This window comes from Rhamphochromis longiceps, linkage group LG11, assembly GCF_057381845.1.
Source record: "Rhamphochromis longiceps isolate RC_006_pf linkage group LG11, R_longiceps_female_GT1.1, whole genome shotgun sequence".
NCBI lineage: Eukaryota > Metazoa > Chordata > Actinopteri > Cichliformes > Cichlidae > Rhamphochromis > Rhamphochromis longiceps.
This window is the reverse complement of record NC_140567.1, coordinates 20,257,618-20,276,002: the sequence shown is the minus strand read 5'-3', so window position 1 is coordinate 20,276,002 and position 18,385 is coordinate 20,257,618. Positions and strand designations below refer to the sequence as shown.

The following is an 18,385-nucleotide window of genomic DNA, read 5'->3' as shown; positions in this document are numbered from 1 at the left end:
TTTTTTTGTCTGCTTCCACTTGTCTTTGCACTAGGATGATGTCGGCGTAAATGTGCAGTCATATTCGTTGTGTTCCCGCTAGTGCTTTCAGGTTAATCTCGTTGAAATGACCTTAACGCCACAACACGGCAAATCTCCGTTAACGAGCTACCGCCGATCGCTCCGTGCATGGGGCTAGACGGCCAACACGTTAACGAGCTAACTGCGCTAACACACTAGTTCACACCAATGTAATTGAGCATTGCATGGCACATCCAACATACTGTTTTACTTTAGTCCATGACTCGCTTACCTTCAGGGTCATACGTCACATGAAAACCAAAATAATTCCAAACGCCAGATCTGAATGAGGTTCAATTTGCCTGTTGCAAGTAGAGCTTAACTTCTGTCTCGCTAGCTTGCCCTGCGCTCTTCCTTCTGACTATGCTGTCTGTGTTGAGCGCTCAGTGGATCTGCGCTGGACAGTGCAGCCTAGGCGGAGTAGTCGAACACAGATTCACTGAGCACTCAACACAGACAGCATCGTCAGAAGGAAAATTGATAAAATAAATTACAAATGTTGTATTGTTCGATACATATGCGTACCGAACCGAAAGCACTGTATCGAACGGTTCAATATCGATACGAATATCGTTGCACCCCTAGATTAGGGGATGTTGCAGCTGTAGTAGATTCGTGCACAAGGGTGGAGGTAGGACTAAAGTTCTCCTGTAACCAAAATATATGTATGAGAGCTTAAATAGTATAATCAAATCAAATGAAAAGTATATCTTTATAGGTGCAGAGGAGAAGAAACCAAAAACAATGTGAAACTGTACATGTAAAGTAATTTATTAAACCATTGTTAATGATTGTTTATCTTCTTAAAGAGGCAGGACTGCAAGAAATGAAATGATCATTCATTTAAAGTTAGAAATGCACAACCTGCTAATAGTTGTTACACAAGGCCAATCAGAGAGTTTCTGTCGCATCTCAACAGAGCACAGCACGCTTTGTCAAGTGCATTGTGTCAGATCTTAATTAATAATGATTTTTTCCCTGTGGCTCTGTGATCATTAACAATGGCTTTTTGTGAGTTATGGTCAGGTTTGATCCTTGTATTCTCTGATCATTTGTTTTTGCTTTAATTGATCACTAACTGTGTGATTAATGCAGGCTGTGTGTCATTGTGTGCCGTATGATGAATACCAAGTCAGGATGCAGTATTATGGTCACAGTAGATGGTGTTTATAAAGTTGGAGGCCACCAGATATAATGTAAGCAGTGTGCATGTTTTACAAGCTTGCACGTCAGTGGTCTAAACACATTATTTTCACAGAGGTTTCAAAGCATAATCATTTCTGCTAGCTGCACCTAAATTTCAGATTGAGTAAGTCAGGGCCGGCCAAGTAAGATGGCAAAACTTGTAGATGAATTCAAAATTTATGAAGATAATATTTCAGTTCCCATCAGGCCTGGGATGTTAAACTCCACTCAATCCAGCTCACCCTGTTCGCCCCTCTCCCCCCTTGTCTGCTTATTTTTACAGCCTGCCGTCCAGGAATCCATCAGTCTTTTCATGGCCTATGTTCACACTAGTGTCAACCAGGCAAGTGAAAAATACCAGCGCAATGAGAAGAGGTACAATTACACCACCCCCAAGAGCTTTCTCCAGCAAATCACCCTGTACAGAAACCTTCTGGAGAAAAGCCGGGCTCAGCTTCAGCACAAGATGAACCGACTCGACAGCGGCCTTCAGAAACTCCAAACCACTGCTGCTCAGGTAAATCTTTAATCTGCACTGTAGGCGACTGATTTCTGGGCAAGAGATGTTAGGCTAAGGTAAACAACAAACAGTACTTCCTTTTTTATGCTTTTCCATGACATTAAGTATTTCACATATTGAAGTATTGTGAGTATGTTTCTTTCTTATATATACAGGTTGAAGATCTAAAAGCTAAACTTGCATCCCAAGATGCTGAACTGACCCTTAAAAATGAGAACATCGAAGCTCTGATTGCTAAGATTGGACAGCAAACTGAGAGGGTGAGCAGCAAGAGAGAGGCTGCAGATGTTGAGGCACAAAAGGTGACTAGTCCTGTCACATATTGTATAACACACATTCTTTGGCATTGCACTCTACAGACCACATTGTTAAATAGATGTGTGGAATCCAATTTGTTATGGTTGCTTTTGTGCAGGTTGCTGTGATCCAGGCAGAAATTGCTGTCAAACAGAAGGAGTGTGAAAATGACCTATCCAAGGCAGAGCCGTTACTGGCAGCCGCCACAGCAGCACTGAACACCCTCAACAAGGTACTAGATTTTATCAGACTAGACAGAATTACGTAAAAATTTGCAGTCTTTCTCAATATATAATGTTATATAATATTCTTTCAGGTGAATCTTACTGAGCTGAAGGCCTTTCCAACCCCCCCGGCAGCAGTAATCAATGTAGCAGCAGCTGTGATGGTCCTGCTGGCCCCTCGTGGTCGAGTGCCTAAGGATCGGAGCTGGAAGGCAGCACGGGCCTTCATGGGCAAGGTTAAGCCATCATCATGTCAATTGCATCTGCCTGATTAATGTCAATCTAATTTGTGAGTGGGCCTTGACCCTGGCCCTGCCCAACTCCAGTGCTCACATTACAGCTGGATGGCTCTATGAATTTGCTCACTCACTGTTGGAGCAAGTGTGCAAACCTCCCTCCTCTGCTTCTTGCTTCTGTTAATGCAAGTGTGACTGGAAAACGTTTGGTTTTAATTGCATTTGATTAATTATTTTAGATGCCAGCTTCGGGTATCACTTTTTAAAATTTTTCACCACAGGACTTAATCCTAAGAATTGTTGATGAGAGGAATCAAATATAACCCTCATTTTGTGGGACTTTCTCTTTTGTAAGCAAAGAATTAAAGTGTTTGAAGTGGTTATGATTCGCAACATGCTCTATTTGTGTTCCATTTTCAGCCTTCATCAAATGCTGTCTCATTTGTTTTGGTTTTTGTGTGTCAGGTGGATGATTTCCTGCAGGCCTTGATGTCGTATGATAAGGAGCACATCCCTGAGTCATGCCTGACTGTGGTGAAACAAGAATATCTGAGAAACCCAGACTTTCACCCTGATCTAGTTTGGACCAAATCTACAGCTGCAGCTGGTCTTTGTGCCTGGACCATTAATATTGTGAGATATTACGAGGTCAGCCATTGCATTCAAATAAACTCTAAGGCAGTTTCTTATGTTTCCTATGAGAAATCTTATTCTTCATTTTAAAGTTGTTTTTTTTTTCACACATGCTGTATTTATTTTTTATTTATTTTGCAGATCTATTGTGAGGTGATTCCAAAAAGGCATGCCTTGTCACAAGCTAATGCAGAGCTAGAAACAGCAACAGCCAAACTGTTGGCACTTCAAAAGAAGTTGGCAGTGAGTACAATGTTATTCTTACCTAAGTCACTCAGTCTAAATACTGCATTTTCTTTATCGTTTTTAATTTGCATGGCTTCCTTCCTTTTGTTTCTATAGGATCTTGATGCCAGCCTCCAGAACATAACAGCTCAGTATGAAATGGCTACAGCTGAGAAAATCAGTTGTCAGGAGGAGGTGATGCGTACCACCCAGACCATAGAGCTGGCCAACCGACTAGTCAAGGGCTTAATGGTAAACAAGGGGAGATAGAGGAGTTTGGTCGTGTCATTGGGGCTGACCTGGCATACAGTTAACTGTCAATTTGCTGGAGATATGCATGGAGAGGTGCTGGTAATAGAATTGCATCAGTAATCTGGACTGGAAGTTGTTATGTCCTGGCAGGATGGCCTGACAGTTGTGTGAGCAGATCAGGCAAAGGGAGATTTTACAGCCCAGCCCAGCAGCATACCGGGGACTTGTGAGACAGGTAGAGAGGGCTGGACCACTGAAAACGCATGGCTGAACTGGGCAACTGGCTGGCTGAGCAGTTTCCAAATTGAGGAGTGAAGAGAAATGGCAAGAGGTCTACACTAACACTACCCTGTGTCTGTGTGGTAGATGTGTGAGCACTTCTGAGCTTGTCCAAAGAGTAAAAAAATTATTTCTTCAGAAGTTTTTGTTTTTTTTTAAATTATTTGAAAAAGTGCAGATGGGAAATTATGGAATGTGGAGAATATAAATGTCGATAGCTGCATATTTATGTAGCTGGTTTAATATAACATTCAACTTTGCTGCATTCCTTTGCATGTCTTTTTTTAGTCAGCCAAATCTTTATCTTTATGGATGGTAATATGAAATAAAATATGGTCATTTCAGTGGCCATTTTGCAAGTTCGACTTCCTTATTCCAGAAAATAAATGCGGTTTGCATGGAACGGTTTGGCTTTTAAGCATATCAAGATAAATGTTTTGTCTTTATGGCATTGACCTGGAAGCAATAGTGTACAGACTAATAAATCAGGCCGTCTATATTTAATCATTAACTTACCTCAAAGCCTCAACAGCTGTTGGAAATTAACAATGTCTCACCCCAGACTGAGTGATATTACAGGCAATCCATAATACATTAGAGTAAAATTATAGTGATTTTTAACTGTCTGAGAATTTATTATGTGACATATTCTAGATCCACAGCCCCTTGTAAGAAAATGCCATGCGTGATTTATTGTTGTAGGCTGTCACAGTCACAGTATTGAAGGTTTAAATGAATGCTAAATTGATGCCGAGTGAATCTACAGCCAAACACCCAGAGTTATTGTAAGGGAATTGCAGTTGTATGCTTTACTGCTTACATCTTCTTAGTTTGCATGATAAATGTGAGCAGTGGGAAGCTGCCTAGGATGCACATAATTCAGAAGCACAGATTGTTTACTTCTTGATGTAAATGGTCATGAGATGGACTGCTCTCTTTGGTATTTTGTGTGTATTTTTTAAAGATGATATTGAAGCTTGCTGTTTGTGTCTTATAGTCAGAGAAGGAGCGCTGGTCCCTGAAAATTGTCCAGTTTGAAAAGCAAAAGAAAACCCTGTGTGGTGATGTGCTCCTCACGTCAGCATTTGTCTCCTACATGGGTTACTTTACCAGCCAGTATCGTGTGGAGCTTTTTAACAACAAGTGGATTCCTTTCCTTAGATCTCTGAATGTAAGCAACATACTTTCACTACCATCCTTCTTTCTCTGAGTCTGAACTGGAGTGCACAGCCACCAGTGCTTGAACCAAAATGACATCATTCCTGTGTTTCTGTTCCAGGTCTCTGTACCCCTGACAGACGGCCTGGATCCAGTCCTCATGCTTACAGATGATGCCACCGTGGCTGCTTGGCATAACCAGGGTCTGCCAAATGATAGGATGTCTATTGAGAACGCGGCCATCCTGACCACCAGTGAGCGTTGGCCACTCATCATCGACCCACAGCAGCAGGGCATCAAGTGGATCAGAAATCAGCTAGCGTCAGAGCTGAGGGTGGTGCAGCTTGGACAGAAAGGGTGAGAAGCGGTAAATTATTGTCAGTTTTGCTGTCACAGTGTGATTGTATTACTCGTGTCAGTGAGTGCTCATGAAACTTAAAAATTTGCAGCTCCAGTCATGTTTCTTTTTCTTGTTTTTTTTTCTTTCTATACAGTTGTTTAGATGTGATTGAACAAGCTCTTGTCTTTGGGGAAACTGTCGTGATAGAGAACCTGCCAGAAAAGGTAGACCCGGTTCTGGAGCCTCTACTAAGCAGGAAAACTATTAAACAAGGAAGGTTGGTACTAAAACATGAACAGTACACGTTTAAGCATTTTTTAGCTTGCAAAGATCATTAAAAAAACCCACTATTGCTCTGTTACGTAGCATTGGTGCTGTTGCACGCCAAATAATGCTTTAAATCAATATGCGGTTTTTGCATCACCGTTCCTTCATAAGTCGATATACCCACAACTTGTCCCAATGCATCTGTCGTGTGAGACAATAGAAGCACATTTGCCAGATGGTTGAATCTCACTGAGCTTTGAAGCACCAGTAAGACATGTCTGAATGCATTATTATTGCCTGCTCTTTAGATTATAAATGAATTTTGCGGCACATCGCCTGAATCCCTGAGGCCAACGTATTGATTGGCCCCTCAAGACTGGTGATGGATGTATATTTGTGTGTTCATATTCTTTAGGTGCAATGAATATTGAACAGCTTAGCCTAAGCGTAAAGGCTGAATTCGGCACAGTCATGGTTATGTAAAAAGACTCCTGTCTCCTACAGAAAAATGGCATCTAACATAATAAATTCATAAGTCGTCTATCACCATGAAAGACTCAAGTCAGCTTCAGTAACCTAACTAAACACTGTAACTGTAGGTGGTTTGCTCGTATTTGTCTCCATACTGTACCTTTAGAGCAATTGTGGACTAATTTATACATTTACACTACATTTGGATTTCTTTTAACCAGAGTGGGGTCATATTTGTGAATTATATCATTAAGTTTGTCAAATAGTGCTGCTATTTAAATTTATTTACTGAAAATGAAAAATTAATATCATATAAAGAAAATGTATATCATAGTGTCCTAAACAATACAGTGTCTTTATAGTCATGGTTAGAGTTACTTTCAAGTACTATAACAACTCTCACACACAAACAGGACTCACATCCAACAATAAATCCACTAAGTTAGACCCTCGATTCCAGCCCAACTAGTGGTGGCAGATGGCTGCCCCTCCGGGAACCTGGTTCTGAATCTGATTCAGAATCAGAATACTTTATTAATCCCTAAGGAAATTATGTGGGTTCTGCAGGAGGTGTCTTCCTGTTAAAGGGGTGTTTTTCTTTTCCACTGTTGCCAAAGTGCTAGCTCATAAGGGTTTTTCTGATTGTTGCAGTTTTCTCTGTTTTCTTTGTATTCTTGTAGGGTCACTGCCTACATTACAATATAAAGCATCTTGAGGCAACTGATGTTGTGATTTGGAGCTATATAAATAAAACTGAATTGAATATAATAAGTATAATAGGTATTGCTTTATTGTATGTGTGAAGCACTGGAGACAAGTGAACTGTTTAGTTCTTAAATTAATTACTGATTTGTCTGGTCTTGCTGCATTCTAGCAGTCTTGGCTTAGTCAAGCTTTTCCTTGATGAACAGATGTGCCTTATTGGCTGTAGTGTGAATCTGTTTTAAGCATACAAAGCAAGAAATGCATATTTCACTGAAATTTGTTAATTTTTGTGGGGGGGGGGGGGGGGGGGGGGGGGTTTGTTTGTTTTTGTTTGTTTTTTGTTTTTTGTTAAACATTTGGATGTTTATATCTTTGGCTTGGTGTTGTAATAGTCCTTAGTTTGAAAGTGATGGATCTAGCTTCCAGGTCTGAAAAGTGAGCTAGTGTTGGAGTTTTTTCTAATGGCCAGCAGCAAGTGAACTTCTGGTTGGAAAAGAAGAAAATATCCACTTGTATAAAATTACCCTCTGGTTCCTTTGGTCTGTAACCTCAGTAAACACCTTCCTGATGAATTTACGAGCTGAATGTGACACAACATCAAGTAAATTTGGTAAATTATGGTCCCCATTAGAGTCAAAGAGGAGGATAAAGCAGGATATTATAATAGGTCGCTACAATATGTGTGTGCACTATGTTCAGTTTCTCATTTAGTTCCACCTCTCCTCTCCGTCTTGTGTAGTTTCAGAAAATCAATATGCAGAGAGCAAAAATGTCAAGTCCAAGGCTTTACAATCGGAGTTTACTAACTTGTGTATGTCATCAAAGTGGTTACATCCATTTTTAAATATAGAATTTCTTTACTCAGTAATGATGTTTTACATAAAACATTATAACTATATAATTTCTGGCATAAACATAATAATATACACAACCTCATAATAAATAAAATCATTATAAAATTAGTACTTACTAATATTAGCAACTATTATTAGTAATCACCAGAGTTTAATTAATTAACAATTTAATGTTTGTAAGCAATGGCTATTCTAAAAAGCCACCAATTAAGTTAATATCAATTTGAAGCAGTCAAATCTTTTTGCAAAATCATCGCCCCTGGGAATTCTTTTGGCGGTGATACTCGTGCATTTGTAGTTCACTAATAATTAAGCTTTGTTACGACGATATGGTGACTTTTTATGGTGGTTATTATTATCATTATTATTATTATTATTATTATTATTATTATTATTATTATTATTATTATTATTAAAAAAAGGACAACTCTCTCTGATTTCAAACTCGGTTTTTCAAACACGACCACTATTCTGGTGAAAATTTCCAAACCACTGGTGTCACTAAAGTAGCTGCTCTGCAAATACCTCAGTTACCAAAGAAAAATACAGTAAATTCCATAAACTGGACAAGCAACAGCAGAATAAATAGAAAATACGACATATTGACATCCTGCTTTGATCTCCTACTCAGAAATGTTTACATCTTTCTTGCTCTGATATTTGTAAGACCATGAATATTGAATATTCGGGCGAATGTTCATCGAGCGTCTTTTGAAGCCCTGTCTGTCCAGGCGTAACAATTCATCATAGTAAATCTGATTATAAGTTTATCCCTTGTAGATGACCCACACGCTTGTTTCTGTCGATGATTAATACAACCTGCTGGGGCGGCCATGATGGATCTCGTAGGTCTCCACAGCTGAAGTTCATTAATAATTGGAATGTTGTAGAGTGTGAAGTAATGAATACTAATTATTCCTTTCATGGCTGACGGAAGACTACAAGCCAATCCATCAGCAAGGACTTTAATTTGGTGGAGTAATGGTTCTATCAATAGTACATTAATTCTGGCTTGTGAAGATATAGAGTTGAACCAGACCCAGGCCATGAGGAACCTGTGCCATAAAAATTGGGGCCTTGCCTGACATCCAAGGGGTAATTAGAGATAAATGAAAAGCCACCAGGTTCGTCAAGCCACTGCTAATTTAATTGAAATGCAGGAACAGATAAATATTGGCTGGTGCCATGATAATCTTTCATATTTACTCAAGAATATTTGTCTATAGGGTAAGTGACATTTGGAGCCAAACTAAAGTTGTAGGGCAAAAACAGAAGTGCAGTTCAGACCATCTTCATCATAATCATGGCTTGCTTTTTTTAAGTACACTTCCTGCCAGGTAACAAGTCTAACAAGGGGGTACGATACCAGGCTGTCTTCTTTTTATCACTTACTTCTATAATCTAAATAACCAACATGCTGTTGAGGCCTCATTGTCCTTCAGATTAAATAAATAAAAATATTTGTGGTCCTATTATCCAGGTACATTCTAATTGGAGGCAAGGAGTGCACTTACAACAGTAATTTTAAACTCATTCTTCACACCAAGTTGGCCAATCCACATTTCCCTCCTGAGCTCCAGGCCCAGACCACCCTGATCAACTTCACCGTGACTCCTAAGGGCCTGGAGGAGCAGCTGCTGGGACAGGTAGTCTCTCGGGAGAGACCTGATTTGGAGGAACTAAAGGTAATCCACAGATGAAAGTTACATTCTTTTTCGAGTAAAGCATTTTGTCTACATGATAATCCTTAATACCTGATAGGAAAAATGTGCAGTTTTGAACTGTTCTGAGTACATTTTCCAAGACGAAGCTGACCACGCAGCAGAACCACTTCAAGATTGAGCTGAGAAGGTTTGAAGATGACCTGCTGAATCGCCTCTCTGCAGCCCATGGTAATTTTCTAGGGGATATTTTTCTGGTGGAGCAACTTGAGAATACCAAGACTACAGCCGCTCACATTCAATGCAAGGTAAGGCTATTTTTCTTTTTGTTGTTTTTTTTGTCACTCGGTTGTTTTTTTTTTTTTTTGAATGTCATAAACAGCAAGCACCTCATTTTATTGCATTAGCTGCAAATGATGTGTAGTTAGGAATAAGTGTAATGAGAGGGTTTTGGAGCATGACTGAGAGCCTAATAGCTCATTTTGTGCAATTGGAACTCACAGGTGGCGGAGGCCAGAGAGAACGAGAGAAAGATCAACGAGGCTCGAGAACTATACCGCCCAGCAGCTGAGAGAGCATCGCTCCTCTTCTTTATCATCGACAACCTCAGCAAGATTAACCTGATGTACCAGTTTTCTCTCAAGGTGAAACCTTTATCGCTGAAGTGCTCTTAGAGGACAGATATCGCTTTGTGGTTTTTGCAATTATTATTTATCTTTATGTAAAAATGAGCTTAAACATGTCCCTCTATACCAGATGTCAGTCCAAAAAAACTTGTTTGCATACACATGGTGTCCTCGTTTTTGTTGCATTCCAGACCTTTAACTCGGTGTTTAATAAAGCAATGGAGCGTGCCGAATGGGATGAGCATGTGAGGACCAGAGTCTGCTCCCTCAGTGAGGCCATCACCTATTCTGTATTCCTGTACACCAGCCAGGGCCTGTTTGAGAGAGACAAGTTAACCTTCTTGTCACACACTGCCTTCCAGGTGAGGGACTCAGGACCGCCTCAGAGGTGGGGCCTCCTGTCATCCTCATCAATCAAAGTACTTTTCTTCCCCCACATTAACTTCAATTAAAAGCAGTCAGGAATACCATACGCTGCTATTGATTACCTCTCACACCTTGCACCGTGGCTGCTGCTCACACAGTTGGTTCTGACAAGGGGGCTGGTTCTGATGGCATAATGCAATTATCTGTCATTGCACCAACTGTTTTCATCTTGGAAACCGTGGCACTCTGAAGGCTGTCCTTCATGTGGCTATTTCACATTCAGAGGCCTGTAAAAGTTTACCCAGCACCATTTCCTGAGTTTTCCCATTTTTATTTCAGTAGCCGTGGAAATTCTATCAATAACAGAGAGCTCATAATAAACTGCTTTTGGTACTTCTCCTCAGATTCAGCTCAAGGAGAAACTGATTGATATGCAGGAATTAGACTTCTTGCTGCGCTATCCCGTGGAGGCAAGCAAAGTTAGTCCAGTGCCGTTCCTCTCTATGTCTGCCTGGGGGGCCATTAAGGTACAGTAAATATTAAGATGACACATTCGACAAATGAAAAGTTCATATTTTCACTCTTTTTAAGTGAAGTATCAATGTGTGTTTCTTTGTTGCAGACAATTTCTACAATTGAGGGCTTCAGTGGACTTGACAGAGACATAGAGAGCTCACCGAATCGCTGGAGGAAGATAGTTGAGTCCAGCTGTCCTGAAAATGAAAGGCTTCCTCAAGACTGGAAGAATACGAATTCCCTCCAGAGGCTGATTATCCTGAGAGCTCTTCACCCTGATCGGATGACCTACACACTAAGGTGAGTAAACTCACTAAAGCACATTTGTGTTTCTAGTTATTGTACACAACTGAGCTTTTGATGATGTCTCCTGGCAGGAAATTTGTAGAGGAAAGCATGGGAGCTAAGTATGTGGACAGTGCCAGGCTGGAATTTGAGAGGCTGTTTGAAGACAGCGGTCCCTCAACACCTGTGTTCTTCATCCTCTCACCTGGAGTGGATCCACTCAGAGATGTAGAGAAACTTGGTATGATGTATATTCTTTGTTAGTTACAAATCCTGTATTGTTATTTATGCTCAGATTTTCAAAATTGTCTTTGTGTGCAGGTTTAAAACTGGGATTTTCCATTGACCAGGGAACTTTGCACAATGTGTCCCTGGGACAGGGACAAGAGATAATGGCTGAGAGGGTTCTCAAAAATGCCTCTAAACATGGACACTGGGTCATTTTGCAGGTAGGGAATCCTATTATTCAATGACTGCAGCAGTTCCAGTTGGCTTATAAAGCACCTAATGATATTATCTAACCCCCGGAGCAGGGGAAATAAATTTGGTTCAATAAAAACCATAATTGCCTAGATCAGCTCACTAAATGGCTCCTTTAAGGCAAAGTCTTAATCAGTGGTTTCAGATCAGAACACAGAGAGACAGTTTTCATGGCATTTACTATGAAATAAAATTTACGCACAAATTCTATCAACCTGTTACATATTCTACTTTATTTTGATGCTCAGAATGTACACCTGGTGGCTCAGTGGCTGCCCTCTTTGGATGCTCTTCTGGAGACAACAGCCGTGGACAGTAACCCCAGCTATCGGGTTTTCATCACCGGAGAACCCGCGCCATGTCCTGAGCAGCATGTAATCCCCAGAGGCATATTGGAAAATGCCATCAAAATCACCAACGAGCCACCCACTGGAATGAATGCCAGCTTGCACGCAGCCCTCGGCAACTTCAGCCAGGTAAAATGGAAAATATGCTTTATTTCTAATATGCTTCGACTGTAGTAGTCACTGAAATCTTCACTTGTTTTCTTTCTCCTTTCAGGACACTCTGGATATGTGCTCCAGAGAACAAGAGTTCAACTCGATGCTCTTCTCCCTCTGCTTTTTTCATTCCTGTGTAACGGAGCGCCGTAAATTTGGCCCACAAGGGTGGAATAACAACTACCCCTTCAGCACGGGGGACCTAACAATCTCAGCTAATGTCTTGTACAACTACTTAGAGACCAACACAAAAGTATGTTTAGCACTATTTTCTACAGCTAAACTGACATTTTAAGTTTTATTTATTTTAATTTAGCATTTCGATTACTGTAATACAACTTTTAATTTGTTTTTGCAGCTACCTTCTTTGCCGGCTAAATTTATAATGATAATGGTACTTAGCATTGGCATTTCTAACAGACAGTAATGTTGAATTACTGCAGTGTCTCCAATTACTTATTGAAATCTTTTGTCCCACTGTTATTTGTGAAAAATGTTCATTCCCATCTTTTTTTATTCCACATTTCTTCTCTTATAACTATGAACACGCAACCTGTAATTTAGCTTTATTTCACATAGACAAAAAATCCATTCTTAAGGTGCTGCTCCCCTCACAACTGCTAATGCATTGCTCTTAGGACTCCTATTACTCTGGTCATAACCAATTATGTCTCCCAGGTATTCTGCCCTCCAAAAACGAATGTCCTTCATTATGTTAACCAAACAGTAACCTGTATGTGCGTATACAGAGAATTCATTAGGAGGGCAATGAAGCGTTATCCTAAATGTAATTACATGCAGCCAATGTGACAGTTCACAACGCTACATAAGTGATCACTGCAATTAGAGCTGATGAAGGAAGCAATTTGCAAAACAATACAGGTACAAATGATTGTGAACCTACAGCTTTTGTAATTTGTTATGAATCACAGCTTCTTTTCTTCCTCCTTCACCCTCACGGATCACAATCTCCCGCTGTGGAAAAGACTCTTCTGTCGCACTTCAGATCAGTGTGTATAAGAAACATAATTTTGCTATATTTCCCTACTGTTGTCATTATGAAAAGTAGCCTATCTCGGAGGTTGTTTGCTTGAAGTTTGAAAACAAAAAAAACTTCTTTTTTTTTATCAGGAAAATAGAAACATGTCTCTATAAGAGAACAAAAATGAACCCTGGGAATAATTTTAATAAACCTACCACAATGCATTCGTGTCTTATATTTGCAATATGATTTTAGTCAATAACATCTATTGCAGTTCATGCAGGTGCCTTGGGAGGACTTGTGTTATCTGTTTGGAGAGATCATGTATGGAGGACACATTACTGATGTCTGGGATAGAAGACTGTGTAAAACTTACCTGCAGGAATTTATGCATCCTAAAATGGTAAGGCAGAGGTGATGTAGCCTAATTTGTTCACATCTTCTTTATTTTTTTTTATTTTTTTATAAACAAAAGTGTCACTTTTGAAATGTATTTCACTTCATTTAATAACATCTGCTCATTATTTAGGTACAAACTTTTATCTGGAGTTGTGTTCAATTTTATGATGACAGGCTAATCCATAGCTGTGTAGCTGTTTTGAGTTGTTGTCAAGGTAAAGGGTGCCCCCTGGGGGTGAAATACTAAACTGCAGTTTTGCATGTAATACCAGTCTAGGTTTTCTGTTTCTTTAGACATTGTGCTTTTTTGACAGATACTATTAAGGGTTTATTTCATATATTTTTTCTTTTGAAGATTTCTCTTCCAGTACTTTTTCCTGAATCGGCATTTTGAAGAATGTTTTGTTGTGCCTGCAAGAAAAGACTTGCACTTGTATATTGTCCATGATATTAAAATATAAAATACATGCTTAGCTTTTTTTAATTTTAATTTTTTTGGTCTTTGTGTTATGAATTTTCAATTCCTAGTTTGAAATGGATCTCTCTCTGTGTCCGGGGTTCCTGTCTCCTCCGTTCTTGGACTACACTGGTTACCACCACTATATTGACGAACATCTCCCCTCCGAGAATCCCACTTTGTATGGTCTCCATCCAAATGCTGAGCTTGAGTGCCTCACTGTCACCTCAGACAACCTCTTAAAGGCTCTGTTGGAACTGCAGCCACAGAACTCTTCCAGAGGAGAGGGAGCAGCTCAGAGCACAGAGGAGAAGGTCTGCATGCAGAAAGAATCATTATGGGGGAGGGAAAAAAAACTGCTGAGGGTGCAGGGACCTGTCTATATCACTATCCCAGTTTATTGTATTTCTTAGGTCACGTCAATAATTGAAGACATCCTTGACAAGCTTCCTGAGGAGTATAACATGGCAGAGATTATGGCAAAGACAACAGAGCGAAACCCGTACACCTTAGTTTGCTTTCAGGAGTGTGAGCGCATGAATCTTCTGTTAGTTGAGATAAAGAAGTCCCTTCATGAGCTGGATCTTGGTCTGAAGGTACCATAAACACAGTGACTGCCAGCAAGGTGCTTTACTGTTATTATTGTAGCATTAAAAAGCATTTCTCTGTCCACAGGGCGAACTCACTTTCTCCTCCAGGATGGAGAATCTGCAGTCTGCACTGTTCATGGAGCAGGTCCCAGACTCCTGGGCCAGACTGGCTTATTCCTCCACTAAAACACTGGCACAGTGGTAACTTATGAGTCAACCTATTATATGCTAATTTTTCTTACTTCTTAAATAATCCCTTATAGGCACACTCTAAAAGCTTCTATTAATGATCTTCCTAGTTTTTTATTAACAATTATTTATTCTTTAGGTTGAATGATCTAATGTGTAGCTGCCACGAGCTCGACAGCTGGACTCAAGATTTTGTCCTACCTGCAGTTGTTTGGCTTTCGGGGCTCTTTAACCCTCAGTCCTTTCTTACCGGTGAGGACTAAACGAAGACAACGATTAATATTGCCATATGTGCACCGGTAGAACCAGAAATATTAACATAGAGTCATATTTTACAGCTGTGCTGCAGAGTATTGCTCGCAAAAACAAGTGGCCCCTGGACAAGATGACCCTGAGCGTGGATGTAACAAAGAAAATGAAGGACGACTTTGGGCATCCTCCACGGGAAGGAGCCTACATCCACGGACTCTTCATGGAAGGTCGGAATAATTAACCCAGCAGTAGATCCTGCTATACTCAAATTATATAGATTTTTCACAGTATTTTGCTTCCTGTGTCTTGGTAAAATTATTGTCTTGTAAGTATAATTGGTCAAACCCACAGTGCAACATGTGTCTTTAGGAGCACGTTGGGACACTCAGGCTGGAGTCATCTCTGAGGCGGTTTTGAGAGAACTGACGCCGGCCATGCCTGTGCTGTATGTTAGAGCTGTGCCCACAGAGGAGCGGGACATCAGTAACACTTTTGAGTGTCCAGTGTACCGCACCAAGCAGCGTGGACACACTTATGTGTGGACCCTCCGCCTCCGAACCAAACAGCCAGCTACCAAGTGGATTGTAGCTGGAGTGGCTTTGTTGCTGTCTGTGTGAAATTCAGTATTCAAGTATTACTGCAGTGTAAGAGCAGTATGTTTTTAAACAGTATTGGATTATGTGTCATTATAGTTTTACCATGTTTAGTTACTTTAACACATTTCTAATCTTGTATTTGTGTTGTCAGTATTTGAGTGTGTATATCCTGCATGTTGTAGATAAAGTAAAGTAAACAAGTAAAAGCAGATAGCCGATGTTAAACCTGTTGTGTTCATGTCCTACACTGTTGAACATCTCCCTTGAGCCTGGGTGTGATTTGTTGGGAGCTTATGTCTCCATTTTAGACCATGTAATTCTGGATGGGGAGCATATTTTATTGGAAGGTCAAGATTAAAAAAGCTCTCTGGCTGCCCTCTACTAACTGAATGATACACAATGCTGTCTGGAGGGGATCCTGGACAGAATTCCCAGGAGATGATGTGCATGGTTGCTATTGACTTTTAAATGAGGTGCATTTGACATTGACCTTTTCTACGGCAGAGGCAGAATACTAACAGACTAGTGTAATTCATTCAGCCAAACTCGTTGGAAAAACCCATTGAAAGACACTGATAGCTTTGTATGAGAAAGCAACACATTAGATTACCCATCCTTTATCTGCCTCCACTCTCTGTTAACATCTGATGAACCTACTATGCGACAAACAAAGCTAAAGAAAGTCATTTTAAGTAGAAGGTTATTGTTTTAAATGGATTTAATCAGGATTAATTGCAAACCGAGAGGACGTTCAGACTAAAGTTTGTAGTTATGGATACATGTCTGGGGTGTTACTATTTATCTGCAGTGATTCACATGATTTAAAGTCTAATGTATGTCAGGGATATGAGGTAGAGTCAAGGTTAAGGCCATGTACTACACTGAGAAAAAACAGATGTGTTAAAGGAGATTTAAAAAAATAAGACAGGTGCCATATTATCTGCTAAAAATAAAATAACATTATGACGCTTAATTTACTGCAACTAAATCGCGGTGTTGTTTCTTTCTGAAGGGGTGGGGGGCGTCAAACTCTTATCTACTCAAATAAGATTTTCTTCAACACTAATAACGGCTGTGCTGCTCCTAATTTCTCCCTGCAGCCAAAGTGGCTGTAGACAGACAAATGGAGGCTGGAGGATTGATTCTGTGTATTGTATTGCACGAGGGGGGGAAATGAAGAACCGTTCTTCCTGTAGTTTCTCTTCATCTGCCTTCTCTTCCTCCCATTAGCACAGCACAGCAACTAGCCAGTCATTTGGCGACAGGGAAATGATACAGTGCTCGTAATGTTTGGGAGGAAATGGCAGGGTACGGGGCCGGGCTCAGCAGGGGTCGTGCCTCAGATAAGGCATGTTAAAGGCCAAGCAGGACACCTGGTTAAAGTCAGAAAGGGCATCTGGGTCACCACTCTGCCTTACAGCACCAAAAGAAGACATTGTGTTTGGTTTTTGTTTTTTTTTGTCTTGAAAAACTCTAAAGGAAAATATGAAATCAAGTCTAGTTTCCTCGCAGTATTATGAACAGCTTTAAAAATGTTATAGTTTATGATGTCAAATGATGTCGCTGCTCTGTGGAGCCTTAAAATAAAAAGCTGCCTATGACCAAATATTTACTTTGACAAATTGTCACTATCTTTTTGTTATATTCATTTTTACATAATGGCATGGGGTTGCAAAGCTGAGATAAAAATGTTATAATTTGTACTGTTTAGTCTGCTACAGAGCAGAAAATTACAAAAGCTTAAAGCCACATTTTAAGCTTTGAATGGTTCAACGTTTGCCTCCAGGACTTACATGTCACTTTCTTGTCCCTTATGAAACAATCCCATACTTTGTTGTCACATTAGGTAATAAACACATAAAAATAAGAAATTTTGAGACCAATCTTTTCCTTTTTGTCCTTTTTCTATATTACGTGCATGTTTTCACTGACTCTCGACGTATGATTCAGCTCTGATCCTTAATTCTTTGTTAAAAACCATTGGTTGTGAGAACTTCGGGAAAAGTTTACTACAAGCACCTTTTCATAATGTGTTAAAGGTAATAAGAACATAGTATAGTGACTTATATGTACTCTATGAAATCTGAAATCCTCAATTTTGTATGTTTGACAAAGTGCTTGAACATGTCAAGTGTAATAACGTTTCACTTCAAGCTGATATCATGCCAAAGTCTGTAACAGTTCGTCCTGCTGTAAGTTTTGTCTTTGGTTAATCACAGCATTGTGGGCCAAAGTATGGCATTAAGGTACTTAAGCAGACTTTTCAGGTATCTGCACCTGACCGGACCATTTATTTTACTGACAACTTTTTACTTTTAGCACAAGCACCTCTACTTTTTACTCCTGAAAAATTCAAAGACTTGTTACTTTACCTTTAATGCATTTGAGGGAGTTATTGATTATTTCGCATCACAGCGCACCTTTCCAACATTAAACCACTTTCAACCCAAATGGAGCGAACAGTAACACTTAAATGACAATCTTATTGGTCTTATGATCCATCATTGGCAGAGGTGCTTCCTGCCACCAGCCAACTGCTTGGGGCCTTCAGCCAGTGAGGGGGAGAGACACCTGAAAAATGTAACTTCCACTTGCGTTAAATTATTTGTTGACTTTGAGATTTAATATTAAGGTAACACTTTATAATACAATCCACAACTAGTTAAATAGAACATCTGTGTGCTGTATTTGGAATTACAATGTAAATGTATTCGCCTACAAATATTTAAAGGTAGGTACACTAGAATAAAAGAAAAATTAAGTTAGACTTGGCTCCATTA

The 18,385-nt window shown here is 39.9% G+C and overlaps 1 protein-coding gene across 2 annotated transcripts in view; it reads left to right on the top strand.

Moving 5' to 3' along the window:
* The window catches only part of LOC146658951 (dynein axonemal heavy chain 11), a 41,869-nt gene extending 24,793 nt beyond the window's left edge, over positions 1-17,076 (top strand). For both annotated transcript variants that reach the window (XM_085422719.1, XM_085422718.1), the window contains 27 exons: positions 1,529-1,762; positions 1,921-2,067; positions 2,181-2,294; positions 2,379-2,522; positions 2,988-3,170; positions 3,297-3,398; positions 3,498-3,632; positions 4,909-5,082; positions 5,191-5,426; positions 5,564-5,686; positions 9,187-9,391; positions 9,511-9,675; positions 9,871-10,011; positions 10,185-10,355; positions 10,764-10,886; positions 10,982-11,175; positions 11,253-11,401; positions 11,482-11,609; positions 11,889-12,116; positions 12,202-12,393; positions 13,397-13,525; positions 14,050-14,292; positions 14,392-14,574; positions 14,654-14,769; positions 14,897-15,009; positions 15,096-15,236; positions 15,379-17,076. In XM_085422719.1, coding sequence (XP_085278845.1) covers positions 1,529-1,762; positions 1,921-2,067; positions 2,181-2,294; positions 2,379-2,522; positions 2,988-3,170; positions 3,297-3,398; positions 3,498-3,632; positions 4,909-5,082; positions 5,191-5,426; positions 5,564-5,686; positions 9,187-9,391; positions 9,511-9,675; positions 9,871-10,011; positions 10,185-10,355; positions 10,764-10,886; positions 10,982-11,175; positions 11,253-11,401; positions 11,482-11,609; positions 11,889-12,116; positions 12,202-12,393; positions 13,397-13,525; positions 14,050-14,292; positions 14,392-14,574; positions 14,654-14,769; positions 14,897-15,009; positions 15,096-15,236; positions 15,379-15,626 — 4,461 coding nt within the window. In that variant the 3' untranslated portion in view covers positions 15,627-17,076. The remainder of the gene's footprint in view (positions 1-1,528; positions 1,763-1,920; positions 2,068-2,180; positions 2,295-2,378; positions 2,523-2,987; positions 3,171-3,296; positions 3,399-3,497; positions 3,633-4,908; positions 5,083-5,190; positions 5,427-5,563; positions 5,687-9,186; positions 9,392-9,510; positions 9,676-9,870; positions 10,012-10,184; positions 10,356-10,763; positions 10,887-10,981; positions 11,176-11,252; positions 11,402-11,481; positions 11,610-11,888; positions 12,117-12,201; positions 12,394-13,396; positions 13,526-14,049; positions 14,293-14,391; positions 14,575-14,653; positions 14,770-14,896; positions 15,010-15,095; positions 15,237-15,378) is intronic.
* Positions 17,077-18,385: the final 1,309 nt, after the last annotated feature.